Below are 23,038 nucleotides of genomic sequence, written 5' to 3'. Positions count from 1 at the left end.
TTATGTCGTATGTTAGGGCAGCAGCAGCTGCTCGATCGGCCTTTTCATTTTCTGGTATCCCAACATGGCAGGGTACCCAGCAGAAAAGTAACCGATAAACTGTGTGCTTGCTAGGTTCCTTGCACGATAGACAATGGGGTCTTTTGTGCAATGAATGCTACATATAGTCTGTAATGAAGTCAAAGAATCTGCGTATATGACTGATGATTTAATACGATTTTGTAAGATATAATTAAGGGCTAAAATTATGGCATACACTTCTGCTGTGAAGACAGACATGGTGACCTTCACACGATGTGACCTTGTAACAGTGCCAGTGACCATAGCGCATGATACCTCGGAAACACCCTTTGAACCATCAGTGTACTCTATGTGGCTGCCAAAGCTATCCTTTCGCACCTCAAATTCCTGTTGCAGTATTGTGTTTCACAGTTTCACGTTTGTTGTATCTGGAGAGGTACATGTTTGGAGGCGCTGCCATGGATGAGTTTTTTACTTGACTCAAGGATGATAGAGTTGTACTCTGGAAAGCCATAGTGATGAACTGGTTGTGACATTCGAACGCTAAAAGAAGACACAGCTGAATGCCTGTTCAAGAAATGCTGTCTGAACGGTGTGCCTTTCACACATTGATATGTTGATTCTTAATGCATATGAAGGAGCCATTTAAAACCTGCGTTGCTCTAAAGACCACTGATTGATATATGTAGCCATTGTATTGGCGAAGCTCTGAAACTAACGTAGTCCTTGGAGACCTACTGGACCCAGGATTTTAAGTGTTGATGGCCGTGCTGAGACGTACACAGCACATCCATAATCCAATTTGGAAAAAAGAGTGGAGACGCTCCCCAGGACCGGTGAAGCTGAAGGTTCGACCGGGATTTGCTACCGCCGTGAAAAACACTGTTCTGATTGGCTACGCCACATCCACGGGTGACAAGGCTTTATCCATCTAGATAGTGTTGACTCTGCCCTATGCACTTACAGTCTGCGGAGCCTTGCATGGACCAAGGAAGTTGGTGCCATACGAGTGTCCCGAAACCCCACACGGCGTGGTACACGATTTGCTCACTGTAGAGCCTTTGCCCTAGAACGGTGACAGACGAGACGTGTATTCATCACTCACCATATCATACACACACACATCACACATGAAAATGACACCCATGAGCATTTTCAGTAAAGTTTCAGAATCAACAGCATTAGATGAATTTTAACGGGACCCGGGTTTGGACTGAACTATAACGTTTTATTTTTAGTTTACTTCACGCTAGCGCCAGGACTTCACGCAGCGCCTGACGCCAATTGCGTGCTTCGGATCAAGCCTGAAATCAAATGCATGTGATTATCCCTACGGCTATGAGTCTTTATTACTCGGCACCTTATGTGGCACAGTTGTGTGGAGTTTTTTAGTATTCTACTTTCGGCATGGATATAAGGACGGTTCTCGCCGAAGTCGGCCTGACACGCAAGGAAATTCCCCTGTCTCGACGGCACAGTTGCAGCGTCCAATGTTGCTCCATAGACGAAAACGTGCTGGGAGAAGGCAATGCATTTAGGACAGGTCCTGGTCGCACGTCACAGCAAATGTCAACCTACACGTGACCATAAATATGGCCGCACCCGTGATCCGCTCGAAAATCGTTTGTAAATAGTCCGTTTACTCTTTTTGTGCACTGTTCCGGGCGTCTTTCGACCTCGGTAGTTATATTCATCCGATAATCTCGCACTAAACACTCACGTTTTCTACATGAGATCTCCTACTGTTGACCACTTTCAAGGATGCGATGGCGACCTACTATTACACACTGAGTCGATGCGATTGGCTTAAGCTGAGGGGAAATCTGCTACTATGTCTCGGAAGAAGCATCGTATAGTTGACGTTGCCAAAATACGTTCGTCTTCTGGCATGAAGCCAATCGGAATATGTCGACAAGCGCTAAAACGACATGACCTCAAAATGATGTCTATGCTTTGACACCATGCTTAATGTTGCTTCACGCGTGTTTCCTAACGTGGTGTCTAAGCAGAGGGCTCGTATTCTCCACTTTCGGGGCTCCTATCAAACGCACATGAAGGACACATCTTTCAGAGTGTTGTTATAGCTGAAACCGGTAGTACTCCGGTGAAGCGTGCTTTTCCTGAAGTGCCTTCAGGTGTAGTAAATAATGTACTGTTTACTGTTGAGATCCGAAATAGCACAGATACAGTTGTGTTGAGAAAAATGATGTATACATGCCAGGAGTTTTGTTTCTCTGGTTGCGAGGCGAAGGATCCGCCTGAGGTAGACGACTTGCTTTGTGAGTGACGTATTCATTGTGTCAGTGGACCCAAGCAGCACACAATATTGGGCCCATATTGGCTGGTCATTGGCGATACGGGTCCAGTATGGGGCCTGTTTCGCCAAGAGTTTTCCCATATTGGATGAAAATGGGCAATACAGGCCCCATAATGCCCACTTTGAGCCAATACTGGAAAAATCCTGGCGATATGGGCCCCATATTGCCCGCGTACACCCCATATTGACTCAAAATATAGAAAATGGTACGTACCCGTGTTGCACAAATGCCCAAGCAGCACGTCAAGATTGAACGTTGAACCGTGTGAAATACCCAATTCAGGACATCGTTACATCCAACAACTTCCCGCAGATGATACACATTATTCGAAACTGTCAACGTACTTGGCAATCCCAATGTAACGTTCGCTAGAATTCCACAACTCAACATTCCCCGTTCTGGAAATAGCCGCCATCTTCCTTCGCGATCCTCTAAGTAAAAAACACAATGTCTGATAGGAAGGGATGGCTCTTCTGTAAAATTAGGTGCTTTCAAGTTGCTGCAAGCAGTGTGAATTGCTCTGGCGTATGTCCGTCACCGTCACGAAAGTGTTTCGCTCCTTTGTAGTCTCGGAGCGGGTGGGAAATTTTTAGTTCACAGAATATTGCGATCCCAATGAAGGCTTCTGAGGGATCTTTGGCATTGGCAGCTGCGTGGGATTGCTTGTGGCCTTCAGCAAGGCGGGCGTAGTTGTTCGTTCTTTTTGGGCGATGCCGTGTTTTGTCTGCTTTTTTTGCAATCATGTGCAACGTGGATCAATTAGATCCGCAGAAATAAAAAAGCAAAGATCAGAGAAAACTATTATCGGTGGTGAATATTATACAGGATAATTCTTTATTATTACACGAACTCCCCTTTGGTGATATTACAGAAATATTGGCAATATTGGCGCAAAACGGGCTTGCCAATATGTGCACCCCCATATTGGCAGCCCACATTGGGCCAATATTGGACCGATATTGGCGTGCTGCTTGGGAAGTATCACTAATCATATGTGAAGAAGGACACCACGGCAATAACTCCACTAGGTTTGCAACACTGGGTTTCCTTAAACCTGAGTATCGGATCTATTCTTTGGTTCTATCAAGAAGCGGTCCGTCTGTAGTACCAGAGTACCTCATCACTAATAGTCTGCTGCTGAGACGCTTGGAGCTCGCACAATACTAATCAATCATTAATACGATCCATCGCTATTAAACGTTAATGCCGTCAATCCTCGTATCTTCTTTTCATCACGCGCGAAACAATTTCCTTGGAAATGCAGTTACCGGAAAATTCAAAACAAAGTATTTTCGCAGAAAAAAGTTCGCACAATCGAAAAAAACAAGCGTTCTATTACTTCCCAGCGCTACGACCTCGTTTACATTTCAACAATTTAAACAACACGAAAATACGAAATATATGATTTTTTCCCGTAGTGATGCTTACCGCTGTTAGTCCATCCATAGTAGCGCTCGCCTTACAGAAATTATCTACGTTGAATCCTACTACTCCTGAAAATGTAGGCGCATTTTGCGTGTCTGTCGTTGTGTAGCATAGGCTTCTATTCAAATCGTCCCTGTAAATAAACAAATTAGCTTCCAGAAATTTTGGTACAGGCAGAGTTGTTACGCTATTGGAAAAGAGCTGTCCCAAAACAGGAACTAAGATGGCCATCTTCAACACTCTCGGAGCTAATCATCATTGAGAGACATTGTTCAGACTTCTTAGTAGTTGTAAATGCGAGCCGTATTTGCGTCTTCGTGCTAAGCGTCTATGCTCTGCTCTCCGTTGAGGGGCATCAGGCAAGGGCACCAGTGGGCTCTGCCACTGGGACAGGCAACATCTGTTGCCCTGAGTTTTTATGAAAACAATGCGGCTATTCAGCAGCCTTCCTTTCATGTTGGCACTCCGACTCAAGACTACATGCCATCATTCCCATCATTCCATGTCTACCTTCGAACGGTATTGCTTACGCGCAGTGTAGAAAACACGTAGTTTATACGTTAATGTAAGCACCTTCCCCCTTCATGGAGGCCAACTGTCCCATTGCGAAGGTAAGTAATCGTGATCATAATCATAGTTCGAAATTTTTTGTCGCCAGACAAGTGCGATCACGAGCGACGCGAAGACGGTCGCGTCTGTGGATTAACGTTGTCCACACGTTACTTTCTTTTTGCTTTTTTTTCATGTGCCGAAATCTCGGCACATGAGACACCAGATTTAATGTCAGTCGTGGAAGACTGCGTTCTTCAGCAACTTGTGCCCTTCCAAAGAACTTACCATCGTCATCAGCCTGCTTTGAATCTTCCCAGATAACCAGAAACGTCTTATGAACATCCATAAGACGTGTAGTCCTGGATATTGTGCACGTGTAATAGATATCCATTTTAATCCACTGGATATTCCATGGACGTACTATCAACATATAAAAACCATCCGCACCGGAGTTCCTCAGCGATTTGTACCCTTCCAAAAAAAGTAACCAGCGTCATCGGCCTGCTTAGAATCCGCTATCTTTGGATCGGCGGGCGGATACGCTACCGACTCATCCGCTGAGAGAAGCCATTATGAAAGGTGACCCTTACTTATATGCAGGGATGAGATGTTGGTAGCATTGATCAAGATGCATGTCATCGCATTCACTCGTGTTCGCTATCCTGCAAAACGAGAGTCATATGGTCATGTGAGCTTATTGACTGCCTCTGAGACTTCGTGGCGCACATGTGGCAATCTCCAACTGCTGCAAGCGTACAATACTTTCACGTACATTTAGAGCGTCTTGCTGAAGAAAATGACTTGAAAACAACGGCAATCCCGAAATGTTTAGCGTAGCGGAATATTTTTGTGCATTTTGTGTGTGTTTTCTTCCTTCTCAAATATTTTCAAATTCTTCCTGCGCGCATGATACTGTGATGATGCGTCCACCTGTACGTTGACTTTTCTTTATTTTGTTCATTTCGGATCTTCGGAGACCCGTCTTTCTTTCTTTCCCCAATGTGAGAGGAAGAAAGACCACACTGTCGCCTCTTGCGTCCTGGAAAAAATATTATCAGAAAACAGAAAATGCAACCCAAGGTAAGGGCAGTTCAGATAGAGTCACCCCATACACACGCTTTTGTTTTATTTCTGCAAGTTAAAGCTCATCTTCGATGCATGAGGCGGTACTGTGCTCCTCCACCCTCTCACACTGGGGGTGAAGAAAAGACGCGTCTCCTAAGATGCGCAATGAACAGAATCAAGAAAAAAAGGTGTTCCTCCACAAATTTTTCGCGGACTATGTACCGAACGGATTCTTTATCAAAATGGTAACGATATCATGTCGCCGTAAGGAACAGATGTTCTCTTTTGGGACAGCTTCGCAGCTTGTTCAACGATTCTTAGGTAATTAGTCGTTTGACGGTTGAGCAACATATGGCCAAGAACGTCGCCGGCCCAGAGAGAATAGTGAAAGTAGCATGCCTATCGCATATACATATATATATTGCATATATATATAGTTGCATATATTGCATATATAGTTGAAATAAACGAATGCGGTTGACCACGAAAAATAAAGGTATTCAATAAAGATCAGAAGTGGAGACGGTGCTTCTACAGGATAAGGAATAAAAGGGGGACTTTATTAAAAACTAAGAGGGGGTATTCGACGTTTCGACAGCAGCGCTGTCTTCAACAGGAATGGGATACTATGGTGACGCAAGACAATTGCAAAGAATGAGAGGGGAATATGTACAAGGAGAGAGGGCAGCACACGTGCTTTGTCAAACAAAGGTAAAGGGGTACAATGAATCATAGGCAGTCAAGTTCTTAGCCGGAGGGCAATGATTTCCTGGGGTGACCAACCGGGGAGTCTGAAAGAGATACAAAAGAGTGTATGTATTCTGAGAGAATTAGGAATTTAGGTTGCGAACTGTTGAGAGGACGCCGGGGTCCTCGTTGATCTGGCTTTTAAATTTGTAGATCAGGAACGATTCTCTTTGTTCTCTAAGGCGTTGGGATGGAAAACCCGATTGCAGAACGAAAATGGCTATGCCGTTAATTGAGTGGCCGGGTTTACTAAAATGTCGAGACAGTGGCAGATTAGGTTTCTTTGATACGTCGGACCTGTGGTTGTTGAATCGGATTCGGAAGGATGTAGCTGTTTGACCGATATATTGGGCCTTGCACTCATTACATTGAAGGAGATAAAGGATGTTAGAAGAGTTGCAGTTAAATAGACCATTAATTTTTGTGCGATAGTTGGAATTTGTGCTTTCTACTCTGGTAGCAGTTTGCATTAATTTACAGATCTGGCATCTGCGTCCGTTGCATGGTTGACAACCGTTGTGTTCCGAGCACTTGTTTAACTTGGCGTTCGCAAGTCTGTCTTGGATGTTCCTTGCTCGACGATAAGTAACGCGGGGTGGTTCCGGAAACACCTGACTCATACGATCAGATTGGGTGAGGATTGCATAGTGCCGTTTAAGTATACGGTTTACGTCCGGGGCATAACCGTTGAAGCTAATAGTGAGGTTTACCGAAGAATTCTTATCGGCTCGGGGCTGTGTTTGGAATAGGTTCTCTCGATCGGTTGATCTAGCTCTGGCTATGGCATCTTTTACGACCTGATTAGGATATTTTCTATCTGCGAAAGTTTCTTCAAGGCTCTCAAGATGATTGTCTAGTTCATCATCGTTAGAACATATTCTCCGGTAACGCAGTGCTTGACTATAAGGGATAGCTAGCTTAGTGTGCCTGGGGTGGCAACTCTGGAACGATAGATATTGTTGGGAGTCGGTAGGCTTGCGATACAGACTGGTGGTTATGATTCCATTATGTAGTTTAACTTCCACATCCAGAAAATTAACAGCTGAGGAGGAGTAATTGAATGTAAATTCAATACTGGGATGTACTTGGTTAAAGTCGTTAACAAACAACTGAAGGTCGCATTCGGAGTGGGGCCAAATAATGAATATATCATCTAGGAATCGCTTATATAGGAGTGGCTTCAGTGCACAGTTTCTGAGGAACGGTTCTTCCAAGGATGCCATGAAGATATTTGCATAGTTAGGGGCCATTTTTGTTCCCATTGCTGTACCATTGACCTGTATGTAGTGTTTGTCGTCAAATTCAAAGTTATTGCATGTTAGGATCAGATTCAGGAGCTCCGTGAGGACAGACGTATCATAACCCTGATCGGGTTGATTCTTAAATGCACGCTCTGCTGCTGCTATTCCACTTTTATGATTTTTAAGTTTTAATAAACCCCTTTTTTGTTACTTCCCCTACTTTCGTCTTCTGTCTCCCATTTATTTCAACTATAATTACGTAGCCGTCCGATCCAACTCCAACTTTTCAAGATATATATATATATATATATATATATAAAGCAAAAAAATAGCCGTAGCTCTGTAGCTGCACGTTGAGCATATGTTTACAATTTGATCGTGCACTCCCAGCCAAGGACAGCTGTTTCGCTCTACTTGGAGCTCGTTAGCCTGGCGCAGCGCCAGGCTGACGAACTCCAAGTAGAGCGAAACATTGGGAACCGCATTATTACGGGACGTCTTACCTTGCCAAAAAAGAAAAGTTTTAAGGAAGTGTATACCGGAAGTCGCACTGTGTAAGCCACAAGACAAGGGTGTAACAGCTGTGTTTCAAAAACGCTATATTCCTTGTGATGAAATTAAGGAGGTGCATCATACCAGAGCATGCTGGTAGTACAGTTCGGATAATCGTCCCAGTCGAAAAAAAGTAAAGGGTCCAATTAGAAAATTTTCAATTGGATCAAATTTTCGATCAGTTGTGCTTTTGCCACACATTGGACTGAAAATCAATGAACCTATTCAAGAAGCAGTTCGTGCTCCCATTGCATGGCCAATTGGAGTTCAAAGTTGAAATATCTTTGCTGAAGGCAACGCATGCGTTACGGATACGTATTCGTAACGCCCGCATTGCGTTCAGAAAACAGTTTTTTACAACGAAACACAACAACTTCTTTGTAACAAGTACAATGATGTATGTAACTACACAACACAGGCTGGCGTTGTGTTGTTACGTCGCGTCCTTGTCGTTGTGCTTATTAGGAAAGATGACTGCAGTGCGGGTAAACCCGCGGATAGCCGCGGGTACCCGCGCAAGTTTGTTCTTTTCGAGTACACAATTCCGTGTCATCGCGGGTTGCGGGCAAGGTGCCGGTAGACTCGCACTGCCTCAGCGGATTACGGAGGTATACCCGCAGTAGCAGCAGGCGCAGAACCAACCCGTTGGATTGGGGTGTATGACCCGATTCATTCGAACATTTGGCCCAAGATACTTTACAAGACGTTCCACATCCAATTCATCATCTCAAAATAAAGTTGTTGTTATTGTTTGCCACATAGGGCTAACTTCGGCTATCTTTCGACACCAAGACTGGTACACTTCGCATCAGTAAGCTGGCAACCATGTCCGCAGTGGCCACAGCGTACGCGTTGGAAAAATGGCTCGCTAAAGGAAGGACATTGTCCTCAGTATCAATAAATCATTTCGTGCCGTCACGATCATGTGGCATATAATTCATATATGAGTACGCATTGGGCTGCGGGTATATCGGCTGGTATGCGGATAGGCGTCGGGATGTTCGGGTACGGATGCGGGTTGTGCGGTTGCGGTACGTGTGCGGTTGCGGTACGTGTGCGGGTACGAACTTTCGTGCCCGCACTCATCACTACCTATAAGGTCATGCTTCGTCGTCATCGACCCCACGGGCAAGCTTTTCTACGCATGTCCTCTTATGTGTATAGTGTGTACTTAGTGTATACTCCACTGAATTTGCGTATTCCCGCATAAAAGACGTACCTGACCAGGGTTTCGGGCCACATATATTGTAATAGCTAGGTAGGAAAAGGGAGGGTCGTAGTAGATGTTGGGCAGCAAACGTCCTCCACAGGGTCCTGTTTTATCTTCGTACCTGGCTGAAACAAGTCAGCACACTTAAACAATGAAGGACACAATGAAGATATCATGATACTCTATCGACCACAATCGAATAATCACATATTTCTGTACTAGAACGCCCCGGCAGAGACAGCCGTTGCAGTTCCGCCAGCAATTCACTTCACTAGACACACCTTGCCTGACCCAGACAGACTCTGCAAGCTCTACACTCTAAATCCTGTGACGGACATGTGCCAGTTAAAAAAGCTCCCTCAGAAAGTGCAGCGGGTACACAGCCGTAACCGTCTGGAAACAGCCGTAACGGTAATCAAATAGCAAGCACAGCGAACCTCATCGCCAAATTTCAGCAGGTACAAAGCCGTCACGTCGGTATGAAACGGCTTTGTGCCCTTTGAATAATCTGTGTGCCACCTGAACCTCGTACTAGTGTGCTTGTTGAATAATGCGTGTGCCGGCTGAATATGCGTGACTTCGATGGAGCGTACTACGTTGCCCCACGCTCCTCCGGTGAGGAGTGACATGGCACAACGTATTCTCCCGCAGTACGTTCCTTCCCGCCCGCTGTCTGCGTTGCAACCTCGCCTTTGAGAAGGATGACACCTTGCTTTTTAAGTACAGGTCTAATGTTTACTCAGGGTAAGTCAACCTAGCTGTGATGCATCGTACGACGCCTGCGTTTCACTCTTGTTTGACAATCGAAGTACATTCTGTTGCAGACGGTGGACGCATTGCAAATGGCGGCAGGAGAGGATCGACTGCATCGGTGAAGCGACGATGTACATTACAAGCGAGGTTAATAGTCGAAAGATGAAAGTCACTGAAAAGGTTAGCCAGCTGTAGAGATCGAACCCACATCTTCTGGATTACCGGTCCAGGGCTCTACCAATTGAGCTAAGCTAACACGCCTCTCCAGCGACTTTCGGGGTGCGTCATCTGAAGGGACGACAAACCAGCCACTCTCTCTCACTCATCCTCCTTTCACTCTTACATTTTTGCTCACTGATACACACATTCATACGACGGAAATCGACGCAAGCGGCACCTGTTGAACAAGAGATAAACTGATGTTCTGAGGCTGGAACAACATAGAAGGGACAGATACAAACAAAGCCTCAAATTGCCTAAGAAATCAACGACGAAAGATGAAAGTCACTGAAAAGGTTAGCCAGCTGTAGGGATCGAACCCACATCTTCTGGATTACCGGTCCAGGGCTCTACCAATTGAGCAAAGCTAACCTTCTTTCCTTTCGTTATAGGTGACCGTGCGACTGTATCGATTGCGAGGAGGTGAGTTACAAAATGGAATACCATTCCAGCATTAACGTTGGAACAATACCAGCGTAATATTCACTTCGGTGTCTTTACAGGTTGTTTCCTGTCTCAACGGTCACACATACGCGTTCAAGATTGCAACTGCTTCTCACATGGAATTGGTGTCTGTTGCCACTTGTTGGACAATTGTTCCTCGGCCATTTCGTTTGAGGAACTGTCGTGTTCCGTGTTCGAAGTTTCGAGGATTGTGTGTTTGGCATTTGGAGGACTGCCTGGTGCATCGGATCATCGGATGGGTTGTGTGCCCGTGCAACGTGTGCTCCATATGTGTGTGTTGGGATTAGTGAACCGTGTATGCTTTCCATTCGGCAAACGATTATGTACTGGATGCAATTTAAAGGTATGTGCAAGCCTATAAAATTTGGTGTTTCATGTTCGATGTGCTTGGAGCATTTTCTGCTTTTTCTTTTTTTGCGAAGCGTGGAGGTCATTTTTCTGTTAGGGAACTCGAGAGGCGTAATGTGTTTCGCGTATTAGTGGGTACAAGTAACCCTTCGATACGTCCGGTACACTGTGGCACCTGGCGTCAGCAGGGATATCGTACCGGTTGCTTCAGGGAGCATATGGCACCCGCAGCTCTCGCAGGCACCGCGTGCCCCTTGAAGACATCTGGCACATTTAAAAAAAAAATGTGCCAGTTGATCACACGGCAGCTATCCGTCACTGGGTTTAGAGTGTAGGCAACATTTTTGCATTTCAAATTGAAATTAGGAACTGAACGAACTTGAAGATGGCCACTAGCACCTTTGTAGTGCTACTGAACACTAACGAGACCAGGTCAGGTCAGAGCGAGAGCTCGGGCTGAGCGAGGCAAGGCTATTTATTATTCGCGCCTTGATGTGATGGCACTGGCAATGCCGCCACACCTTCAAGTAACGGAGTAGTGTGAGAGGTCAGTGAAATAGTTGCTATCTGTATTTCATTCTTTCATTTTATTCTATTTGTATTAGGATGGAATTAATCCGAAACAGGAAGGTTGCGAGGTGATCCCAAACATTTCTCTCTCCCAAGGCCACCGCGTACAAGCAGTATACCCAAGCAGCTCCTGCCTGCTCAGTGACATATATAAATGCTTTCAAACATGAGTAACCCGCACGCTTCCCTCCACCACGCATACGCCACAAGACTACGTGGTCTTTTGCAGTCCGGGATGAGTTCTACGCTATGGAGGGACGTGACGTTTAAAATTTCCAGCCAATAAACAGACTTCATTATCAGCTGTGAGGCGGATTGGTCCGTTTGCTTCTGTAGAAGTACATTTCGCCCTCCGTCGTTCTGAAATTCAGCGTCATGACATCTCTGACATCTCCGGCTCGACTAAACAATACTAAGCGCCCAATGCCGAGGCGAACGTCAATAGTTGGGCTGGCGCGATTCCCACCCGGGTACCTCTCAGATACAACGTCACATGGGCAGCACACTAACCACTGAGCCACGCGAGGTGGTGACGCGATGCCGCGTGGTTCAATACAAAGTACGTCAGCCCAGTCGTCCGAACCATTCGAAGGTGACCAAGACGACGACCCATCGCTTACCTGAGATTCGGGAACTGTAGCGCCGTATATTCATTCGCGCTTGCGGTGTTCTGCGTGCTAGAAAACGTGGTGCAAGTGTGATAGCTAAATTGAATGCATTTCTTTTCCAGTTTGATGTTTGAACCGTTTAGGGCTTGAATGTAATATCATTAACATTCATCTAGTCAATTTCCGTAAGTGAAGTAAAATCATTCGTGGAACCCTTGATTATAATGGCAGTTCGGTTTCCGAAAGAACAGATCGACTGAGCTGGCTGTTTTAGTACAGAAAGGAACCGTACTAATAAAACACTGAAAAGAAACTCATTACTCTGGGAATTTTTATTGATTTCAGCAAAGCATTTGATTCGTTTTCACACAGGATACTATTACTAAAACTGTCGCGTTGTGGAATCCGGGGCCCGACACTTTCGCTGTCCTCGTCATATTTAGATAATAGGCATCAGAAGGTTGTCATTAATGGCTACTCTTCTGCACTGCAGCGCAAGGTAGCTTATTTGGTCCTTTGCTCTTTAGTGTTTATCATACCATATAGTTTATCATACATGCCGACGATGCGAGCATCTTTTTTCACGGTTCAGACCCTGACGGGATAGTCACACATGCAAATGAGGTACTGCGACGGGTAAAGTATTCGGCTGATCCTAACTGTTTGAACACTAACGCCAGTAGAACTAAGGCGGTTTTCTTCAACGCAAAAACAAGTTCAGCCCTCAGTAAATCTTGAAATAGATAACACAGTTGCCGACATAGTAGGAAATGCAAAACTCTCGGCGTAATTTTTTCTTCTACACTACTACTTTCTTGGTCATTGATGACGTGCATTCCAAGGCATCGCGATTCTTTGGTTTTCTGTATAGATATCGTAAGCATCTAACCAAACGAGTTATGCTACTTTAAAACTCATTATTGTACACACATTTTAACTACTGCTTCTTGGTATGGGAACAACCAAAATGCCCAACCTACATAGGTTGCTTGTGTTGCAAAATAAATTCCCCCGAACTTTGGATTGTCCACCATATAACCACACCACAACTGGTTTGTTTGAACGGTACTCGCTGATTATTGTTAATAACCCGTATCGATATAAACTTTTGTGTTATTACCGTACTGCTCATAAAACGTCCTTAGATAATATCTTATCACTAATTCACCTCAAAGAGCATAGTTATTCTTATAATAATCGCGCCAAGAGGTTTCGGCATATCCCCCGATGTAGAATCAGATATGGTGAACAGAGTGTTCACATATATTGCCATGCATCTTGAACGAGCCCCCTATTGATTCATTTTGACAGTGTCAAAGAAAGATATTCATATTGCATGCATTTATAGTTTACCTTCCACGGATGCTTTTCGTCTCGCTTAACCAATGTCATTTTGTACGGGAGCTGTGAACCCGTCAAGTCGTTACTGCGACTTTTTTTTTCAAGGCTCCAACCACGACTTAAAGTGGGAATAAAATTCATTCATTCATAATTGGTGAGGAAAGCCCCAAGTCAAAATGACGTCAAGTGAGATCACAGGGTGGAGCTAAAAAGCGACAGAGTGCATTGAATATGTCATCCACATCCAAGCGCCTTTCGGATTTCAGCGATAGTAAGTACAACGAGCTTTCACTGCATAAGTTGCGCTGATATAATGCAGAGAAATGCGCACCTTGTTTTACTGCCCCTTTAAAGCAGCATGGAAAGTGGGGAGAAAAAGTTCTGTTTGACCGCGTTGAAATACCCAAAGACATTGCGTCCTATGCGAACATTTGATTCCCCCCGCTCGCGCGAACCTCTCCGCTTAGTTTGCGCCACAGAGGCGCGAGACGTGACTGCAGTTCCTTTTCCTACGTTCGGCCTTTGACCAGTAAAGGCGTTCGCTCCCCCTTACAGGCTCGTCCCTTCAATCGATTATATCATGTTCCCAAAAGCAAGATGCATAAAACCTTCTACATGCCTTATCATCAACCAGAGCGCCGGTGACGCCGCGTCAACTGGAGTCCGCGGCGACATGGGCGGGTTTGGAAATCCGCCACTGAGCATCGGTCTGACCCTCCATAGACCACAATATGCGATGTGGCTTCGACTCCTTTTCAACAACCGTTCAAATTAGTTACAGACAACGTGTGAGCCTATACAGTTTGAGCATCAGCGCCAATTTCGGAATTTCAGTATTGGGCTGACCACCTCGGTAGCTCAGAGGCTAACGTGTTGACTGGCTGAGCCCAAGATCTGGTTCAAACCCGGCCGAGTGGGGCAGGAATGTGGGGAAGGGAACATTGCAGTAGTAATTATACAACCCAAGTTTTACACAGAAAATCCATGGCAAGTATTGGACTTTTTACTTTCAATTATTTTAAAATTACTTAAAATATTTTTTAACTTAAATTTTTAAAATTTTTAAATTGTGCAAAATCTAACTCAATGCAATACTTGACGTGGATTTTATATGTAAAACTTGGGTTGTAGAAAAAAAACTAGATAGAAAGGAAGCAGACAGTGGGAAAAAAGTTATTTGAAAATCAACGACACCATCTTGAAGAAATCACGCCGGTGCGGGCGACTGGGGCACGACGGTTGCAGAGGCATCACACCAGATGGTGCCAGCATCGTAGCTCTCTGCGAGAAAGACAGATAACACAGTACTAGCGGCAAGTTAAAATGGCAGCACTGCTCAACAAGTCTAGGCATGCAAGAGAAAAGGCCTAACCACAGCGTCACCACACAACACTACACTAAACAGGTCTAAACATGTGCGTACGGCGAGAAAAGGCTTAACACGAGCACGGTAAAACAACGCGCAAACGTCGGTAAATCACTCACCTTTTCCCCCTGCGGCGACGGTGCGACTGCTACATCCGAGAGCCACTCAGAAACTGAGAGGGCGCGGGGACTGGGTGTTAACTAAACTGGGTGTTAACTTAACTGGTGGTTAATTAACTGGGCGGAAAATTGGGTGTTAAAAATGACTTCTGTGCTACCTTAGGAGATAAAACAGTGCGCCCGAACCGCGCCCCACGCGAGCCGCGCGCGGGCCCGTTCTCGCGCCCGAGTGAGCGCACTGTTTTATCACTTAAACAGCAACAGAGCTGACATTGTAGTACCCTCGCGATAAATCTTTTATTCCGGCGACAGCAGAATGTATTCAAAAAGGCTTCGGGTGTGTGTAAGGCCAGTCCAAGGCGCGTTGATGGGAGCCCACTGCTCTGTTGGGTACCCAAACTTGCAGCCAGCGATGGTGAATGATTATTTGATTTGATTTTATTTGGAGTCATTGTTGGCTCACCTAGTTAGTGAAAGCCTATGAACACATGTTAAGTGGTTTAGTTTAAAAATGATGAGAGCTACAGTGTGTAGCGAATGATGTTCACATTTACACGTTCTACTCTATAGTATTCTTGCAAAATATATGAGAGCAAGGAAATGAAAGGAAAACGAAGTGAATTCACTCCTGTATAATGATCGCTGCGCAGAAGCACGGCACCGTTTTCTTCGTGGATGTATAGCGAGCATGCATTCCTTTCTTTTTTTTGGTCGCGCCGGCCGAGTGACGATATCCTATTACACCTGGAACGAAGACCTATTGTTTTGCGTTCACATATATATATGTGCCTTCTTTTGACGATGGTAGGATAATTATTGATAGGATTGATGATAGGATAATTATTAGGACCTGAGGAATAATATGGATTTATGTGGATGTGAAAATAGACTGTTTGTGAGTGTGAAAATGTGAGTGTGTGTCTGTGTGTGTGTGCGCACGCTCGCGCGCGCTGGGACCCCACTTGACAAGTAAGTGCTATCTGTTTGCCTTTTCGTGTGACACGAGTGATACATTTATGTACTATTGCGTGAAATAGTTGTTTAAAAAATAAGGGCAGTCGCGTTTGCATTGCTATCTGTATGATAGGACGAGCGTTTTTAATGGAATTGCCTCGCGAACCTGGTGAAGTCTTTGTTTTGGGCAGGGTATTCTATGAATGCCCGACGCCGGTCCTGTTGTTGTTTGTTTGTTAGTATGTATCTGTCTATGACTGACTTTATGGTATTAAGCTGTCGGAGTAGAAGTGACTTTCCCTGCTCACTTAAGATAAATTGTGTGTCCTTTTTCTGTGCTTTCTTCACACAGGGACAATGCAAATGAGTATTTAGCATTATGCAATAATTATCTGATAGCAGAAATGAATGTCTTTGTCACAGTTTATTAGCGTGTGCCTCATTATTTTATTTTGTTCTCTTTTCTCTAGCTATGCGAGCAAAAGTGCGTGTAATTTTTTGCTGCTCTTTTCTTATTTTCTCTACGTTTACGCAGAAGAAAGCCTCCTGGTAAAAGCTGAATATTGTTCTATCAGTGGAAGTGGGGTTGTTTGCTTGATTTTGTTGGGTGTTCGATATCTTGATGAAGTAAGCAGTGCTTAATTTCGCAGTCATGGTTTTTTGAGCAGAAATGCTGGTATCTGAGCACGGAGTAAAAATTCCTATATTTCTCTGCTTCCTAAGAATATTTGTGCGTCGTTTTCCAAGCAGACCGCGTTTAGTTTACGCGAAATAGAAAAATGAAGTTGCGTATGCTCTATGATTTTCGGTCGCAGGCTTAAGCCCTTTTCCCGATGAGCAGTATTTTGTATGCGATGTCGCATGTCTGGACTTGTTCAGTAGTGTTGCAATATTTAATCTTCACTAATATCTTTTTGCTGTCATGTTGTGCTAGCCGCGTAGCAATAAGCGGTGATTCTCCGAATATTCCTGAGCGGTTCGACCTAAGCTTTTTCCCTGCTCACTTAAGGAAATTTGTGTATCCCTGTCCTGTGCTTTCTTTACACAAGGGTAATGCGACTGGGTATGTGGCATTATGCAAGAATTATCTGGTGGCAGAAATGGGTGTCTCTTTCTCAGTTTAATAGCGTGCGCTACGGTTTCTTGCAGTTACAGCTATTGGAACACAAATGCGTGTAATTTTTCGCGGTTTTTTCTTCTTTCACTGCTTTTACTCAGAATGTACGTGAGGGGAAAAAGTCAACATCTAGGTAGAGCAGGAGAAAGCCGCTCGGCAGAGGAGAGTTCATGAGAATGAAATTTGTTTTGTGTTATATGTTGTTGAGTGTCAGAACTCACTTTGCTTGATATGTTGATGGAGTAAGCTGTATGCAGTTATAAGTATTTGCGCAGAAATGCTGGTATGTGAGCGTGGAGGAGAAATTCCAATAAAGCACCTCTCCTTGTGCATTCCTGAGCTGCTGTGTGCGCGCGCGTGCTTTTTTTCCTGGTTTACGACGTCATCGTGGCATGTTGGGGCTTGTTTAGCAGTGTTGCAATTTTACCTGCCGCTATTATCTTGTTATATTGTGTTAGCCGCTTAGCGATGTCCGGTGACTCTGCTATTATTCCTGAGCACTCCGTCTTAAGCCTTTTCCCTTCCCGCTTAAAGGAATTTGTGTGCCCTCGTCCTGTGCTTTATTTACAAAGGGACAATGAGGCTGTGTATGTAGCATTATGCAAGAATTATCTGATCGAAAAAAAAGTGTCTTTTTCTTAGTTTATTAGCATATGCTTCAGTTTTTGAAGCCACACACAAGTGTGCGCAATTTTTGCTGCTCTTTCCTCAAATCACTGCTTTTGCGCAGAAGAAAGTCGCATAGTAAAGCTGAGTAGTGCGTTTCTCTGCTTGTTTGTTAGATGTTGTTAAGAGCTCGGTATGCTGAAGTAGTAAGCTGTTATAGGTATTCGTGCAGAAACGCTTGCATCTGAGCGCAGGATAGGAATTCCTGAAGCACGGCACCCTCAGTGTAAATTAATTATTTTGGATGTGAGTCTGTTTCACTGCATGACAAGGCTGAAATGGGAAGAGAGAAAAAAATTGGAGTGCTTCATTAATAGCGATGCAACTAATAGGTCAATTATAGTTTCCATAGAAAGTAAAATTTTAATAGGCTCCTAAAATTATAGTTTTGTCGTAGTTTTTCTAAACTGCAATGAAATGATCATTAATATGGTGGGAATGCAATCATGTTCCCGTAAAGGCGTTGTGTCTAGTCCTCCGTCGAGCGCGAATAGGACTTTGCCCCCGGCTTTCGTGCCTTTTTGCTCGCAGGTGTAGCCTCAGACAACGAATGTATGACCATAGAAAGGGTCATGTATTACACAAACCTGGTGATGATGTTGAGTGGTCTCACTTATTATTTTAAAAGGGCAGTGGTAGTTTACTGGTGTTGTGATTCTAATGACCATGATGAGCCTTTGGGGGTGAAAATCGCTAATATGCATGGTGTTTTTTTTTGTTGAATTTTGTTGTGAAAGTGAACGTTATTAACAGTCGGACAAAGGAAATAACCTTGCGATGCAATAAATAATAGGAGTGTTTGTATTTGCCGCTGTCTTCTTCAGGCAGGATGTGATGATGTCATGCAGTCTGTAGCAATGCATTGACTGTTACTGGAAAAAAAGTGTAGCAATCGAAAAATGGTGTGTGTTGTCCTGGACGGATTTATGATGAGCACTGTTTTTGAAATAGAGGAGTGCGTGTGCTTAGAAATACTTTGATGCTGGTTTTCTTCTTTGTTCAAGTGTTTCTCTTTGCTTTTTTCCCCCTTGTTGTCTGACAAACATGCACTGACATGCCCTGACCTGTTCTGTCATGTTTTCCTTCTACATGTAGGTTTTTTGACAACGAACATTCTTGACGATGTCGATAGTGCTGTCTTGAATGGGAGTAGTGCTATCCTAAATAATTTTGCGATTCATTTAGTTCAGAGAGTAACCAGACGGGGGAAGGTGCATGGCTCTATCCAGTCGAGGAACAAAGTGACATTATTCAGTTAGCTGCCTGGCTCTCGGAAAGGATGGACATGTCTCGATTAGCTCATTGTATGTAGCCATTGAAGGTGTTAGGATATTTTGTTCTTTTGCAAGTCTAATTTAGTAAGACTTTGGTAATGAAATGCTTAATTCCTACGATCACCTCTCATGTATGGTGTTTTTCTGCGATAGATCCCAATGCAATCATTATAGTAGAATAAAGGAAATTGGGATAGTGATTCAATAAATAACAGGTCCCCTGTCTAGAGCGTACGCGTCCTCGAGCCACGCAGCTGCATGATGACGTAATACCGCAGCACTATTGTTTCACGTGGACCTCGTTCAGAGGAGCATTAGTGAAAAAAAAACAGTGTAGGCCTGATACAATAGGATGACGTCACGACCAATCAGCACAGCCTCCAGGGGGTGCAGGGATTCACTCTTGGACACTGACGGGTGTGGACGCATTAATTCTGTTCCTAGCAATTCGTTGGCCGTTAGTGGAAGGGCGTAGCTTCGGTGGGGTTCTGTCTGCTTCTGATGGGGTGCGGATGTGTTGTTCGTCACTGCTGAATCGTGGATTTTGTGTCGAACGGATTTACAATGAGGGAATATAGTGTACGTGTCCGATGGTGGTGAGTGTTCACTCTGTTCAAGTGTTTTTCTGTGTTTGCTTTACTCTGTTGCCCGGCAGTTGTGCGATTTGTCCTGACATGCCCCGACATGCATGCTTTCCTTTGTTGACGCTTTGTATTTTTTCTTTTTTGGCAAGGAACATTCTAGTGTTGACGATGTCGATAGTGCTAGGCTGAACGGGAATAGTGCTATTCTTAATAATTTTGCGATTAAATTAGTTCAGAAATCAACCGCAAGAGGGACAGATGCATGAGTTTATAGAGGAGAAAAAGCATTACGATTCAGTTCCGTGCCTCGCTGTCGGATGGAGTAGACGCATAGTTCTGCGCTCCTTATTACCCATACTCTGTGTTGATTTGTTGAGTGTCTAGTCCTCTTATTAGCCATTGAGTTACGTTTTAGGATATTTTGTTCTTTTGCGAGTCTAATTTAGTAAGACTTTGGAATTCCTATAATCACCTCTTATGAATTGTGTTTTTCTGCAACGTTCCCTATGCAATCGTTATAGTAGAATAAAGGAAATAATCTTGGGCTAGTGATTCAATAAATAACAGGTCCCGTCTAGAACGTACGCGTCCTTGAGCCACGCAGCTGCGTGATGACGTAATACCGCGACACTATTGTTTCAGGTGGACCTTGTCCAGAATAGTATTAGTGGAAAAAAACAGTGTAGCCCTGAGACAATAGGATGACGTCACGACCAATGAGCAACGCAAGAAGAGGGCGCAGGAATGCTCTTCGCTCTTGGGTGGTCGCCGCGGAGGGCGCTAAGGTCGCGCGCGTATGCGTAGCTGCCGCGGCGTCAGTTGCTCGCTGGGTGTCGCGGAGAGGAGACGTTCGCTCGGTTGCTCCGCAGTCGCTGCGCCTGCTCAGTTTCTGCCTGGCTCTCGGATGGAGCAGTCGCACCATCACCGCAGGGGAAAAAGGTGAGTGATTTACCGATGTTTGCGCGTTCTTTTACCGTGCTCGTGTTAAGGCTTTTCTCGCCTTACGCGCATGTTTAGACTTGTTTAGCTGTGTCCAGTACCAAGCCTGTTGACTCTCGCTTACAGTCGTGTGGCTAGTGGTTCCCGCCTTGCGTTAGCCGCGTAGTGTTGTGCGGTGACGCTGTGGTTAGGCCTTTTCTCTCGCATGCCTAGACTTGTTGAGCAGTGCTGCCATTTTTACGTGCCGCTAGTACTTTGTTGTTTTGTCTTTCTCGCATAGAGCGCATCTAGTGTGACGCCTTGCAACTAGGCGGCTACCTGCCTCTGCAACCGTCATGGCCCAGTCGCCCGCACTGGCGTGGTTTCTTCAAGATGGCGTCGTTGATTTTCAAATAAATTATTTCCCACTGTCTGCTTCCTTTCTATCTAGTTTTTTTTTCTACAACCCGAGTTTTACATAGAAAATCCACGTCAAGTATTGCATTGAGTTAGATTTTGCACAATTTAAAAATATTAAAAATTTTAAATTTAAAATCATTTAAAGTAAAACGTGCAAAACTTGCCGCGGATTTTCTGTGTAAAACTTGGGTTGTATAATTAATTGTTGTATAGTTAATTGGTTGTAATAATTATTAGTTCTCACTGCCTATAGCACCATGCGTCGAGGTTTCAAAGGAACCCCGGATGGTCGAAGTTATCCGCAGCCCTACACTGCGGGACGCCCAATATGTCGCCGTATTATAGCCCGCCAAACCCTACATGTAACATAATTGGCCTAATGTTGTCCCTGCTATATCCCTGCCTTGTATACTTACCAAAAATATTCTCCTGAGAACCTTCCGTGCTGAGGAGCCTTCTGAAAACGACACACGTTAAGTTTCGATGGAGCCATTTTGATGACCATTAGCTGACTTTCGCACTGACGATCGGAACGATAGCAGCACACCAGCTGAATATATAAACAGAACTATAGCTTTGGTGAAAGCCTAGATAGTAGACACGTCGAACAATGGGCAACTGTTTATGCTAAAAACACATTCTCTTGCGTTCGGCGTGAAACGACTTGCATTGAATTTTCTTGTAAGGGGTGTGCGATCTAGGAGAGACATCTTGCGTCGTGTGTTATTCCCTCGACACTCACCTCGTGAATACGTAGACGATGTCGGACTCGTTGACCCCAGGGTATTCAACAATTTTTCCCTTAAGTATCTCAAAGGTTCTCTCTTTGTCAATTGACTGAAACTGTCTCCCAGGAATTTCCACGAGGTGGTTTGTGTCCTGTTCCTCATTCAGCTGGAAATACGCACGGTTAACAAAGTCATGCATGTGTCCCTATGTCATGAAATTCCATTGCTTTCAATATTTATCATCATCAGTGCCGCCAGTGTGGTCGCTCCGTGACTTAGGCTCAGATTTTTTAATGGGACTGTCCTTCCACTGCTTTCGTTTTTTTCCTTAGGAACCCACAAAGCTACTCTCGACAGAAGGTCGTCTTCTTTACCTAGTTATACTGTTGAACTCTGCTTCAGTTTTTCTAAACTGCTTCCAGCAGTGAGTCTGATTGCAAGAGTACAGAGCATAACTTTACTAACCGCGGCTTAAAGACAAGCCATCGTCCTATATTTTGAACCTAAAAATGTTTTAGAATTGCACTACATGGGTTTGAGAATGGACGATTGCAAGAAATCAGAGTGCTGAATGAAGCACGCGTTGCGCCATGGGAGCTTATTGAACTGAGAAAGACAGAATTGCCGATTGTGTTTCATTTTTGATGACTTTGACACGTGTTAACTTTCACGTAGTAAGGATACCCAAGCTATATCCACTCGGTGTATGCTGTCAAATGTAGCAACATGAACACTAATACGCCATAACAGATGAGGCAGTGGTCCTGCTTGAGCCAATAATGACCTACAAGGCCCTGCTGTAAAACAAGAAAACCCATAGCGTGTCGACGGAAGGCGAGACTTGAAACGAAATGTAGCTCATCAGCAACCTTTGTAAATGCGGCCCTGTAGTGTCTGCGAAGGTAATACCAAAGGGGAAGGACTGTCTGAAACTGGGTGGGTTCTCTGTCGGAGCGAAACACGGGTCGGAATCGAAAGTAGCGTTTTATAGTTCTGGCCTTATTTTTGCCCATTAATGATGTACTGAATTCGAAACACAGAACACTGCGATATCAACGTCCCTTGCAAACATGTTCCAATAATTTGTTGCTGCTATGAAATCGCCTTGCCCTCAACCTGGTTTCATGACAGGACCTTGGCTCAGTGTGTGCCCTCTGTATGAACAGGCCCACTGATGCTAATGCATGTCTGGAAGCAGAGTATAAAATCGTACCACATAGGTGTCGTATACTTTCATCTTCAGCTTGATGTTATTTTCAGCAAAGGCTGCATTGATCTGGAACATAGGAAGAGAGATAGACAGTGTCCGTTAATTCGTATATTATGCAGTGTTTTTGCCATACCCGTCGAATTTTGTCATACGCGTCGAAATTCGTAGATTCGAGATTCGTTGATTACATAGCGGTAAAAATTACAGAAAAGAATTACCTTCGTCCAAGAATAAGTTCCAACAACAT

At 44.4% G+C, this 23,038-nt stretch overlaps 1 protein-coding gene across 1 annotated transcript in view; it reads right to left on the bottom strand.

Annotated features, from left to right (window-relative positions):
• The window catches only part of LOC135374059 (uncharacterized), a 93,178-nt gene that overhangs the window by 28,742 nt on the left and 41,398 nt on the right, over positions 1-23,038 (bottom strand). The window contains exons 6-12 of the mRNA XM_064607065.1: positions 22,795-22,857; positions 21,596-21,747; positions 21,270-21,310; positions 9,141-9,256; positions 4,907-4,978; positions 3,768-3,897; positions 986-1,087 (exon numbers count right to left, since the gene is read on the bottom strand). Coding sequence (XP_064463135.1) covers positions 4,961-4,978; positions 9,141-9,256; positions 21,270-21,310; positions 21,596-21,747; positions 22,795-22,857 — 390 coding nt within the window. The 3' untranslated portion in view covers positions 986-1,087; positions 3,768-3,897; positions 4,907-4,960. The remainder of the gene's footprint in view (positions 1-985; positions 1,088-3,767; positions 3,898-4,906; positions 4,979-9,140; positions 9,257-21,269; positions 21,311-21,595; positions 21,748-22,794; positions 22,858-23,038) is intronic.

Source organism: Ornithodoros turicata, unplaced genomic scaffold (assembly GCF_037126465.1).
Source record: "Ornithodoros turicata isolate Travis unplaced genomic scaffold, ASM3712646v1 Chromosome41, whole genome shotgun sequence".
Lineage (NCBI taxonomy): Eukaryota > Metazoa > Arthropoda > Arachnida > Ixodida > Argasidae > Ornithodoros > Ornithodoros turicata.
This window is presented reverse-complemented; position numbering and strand designations above follow the sequence as displayed.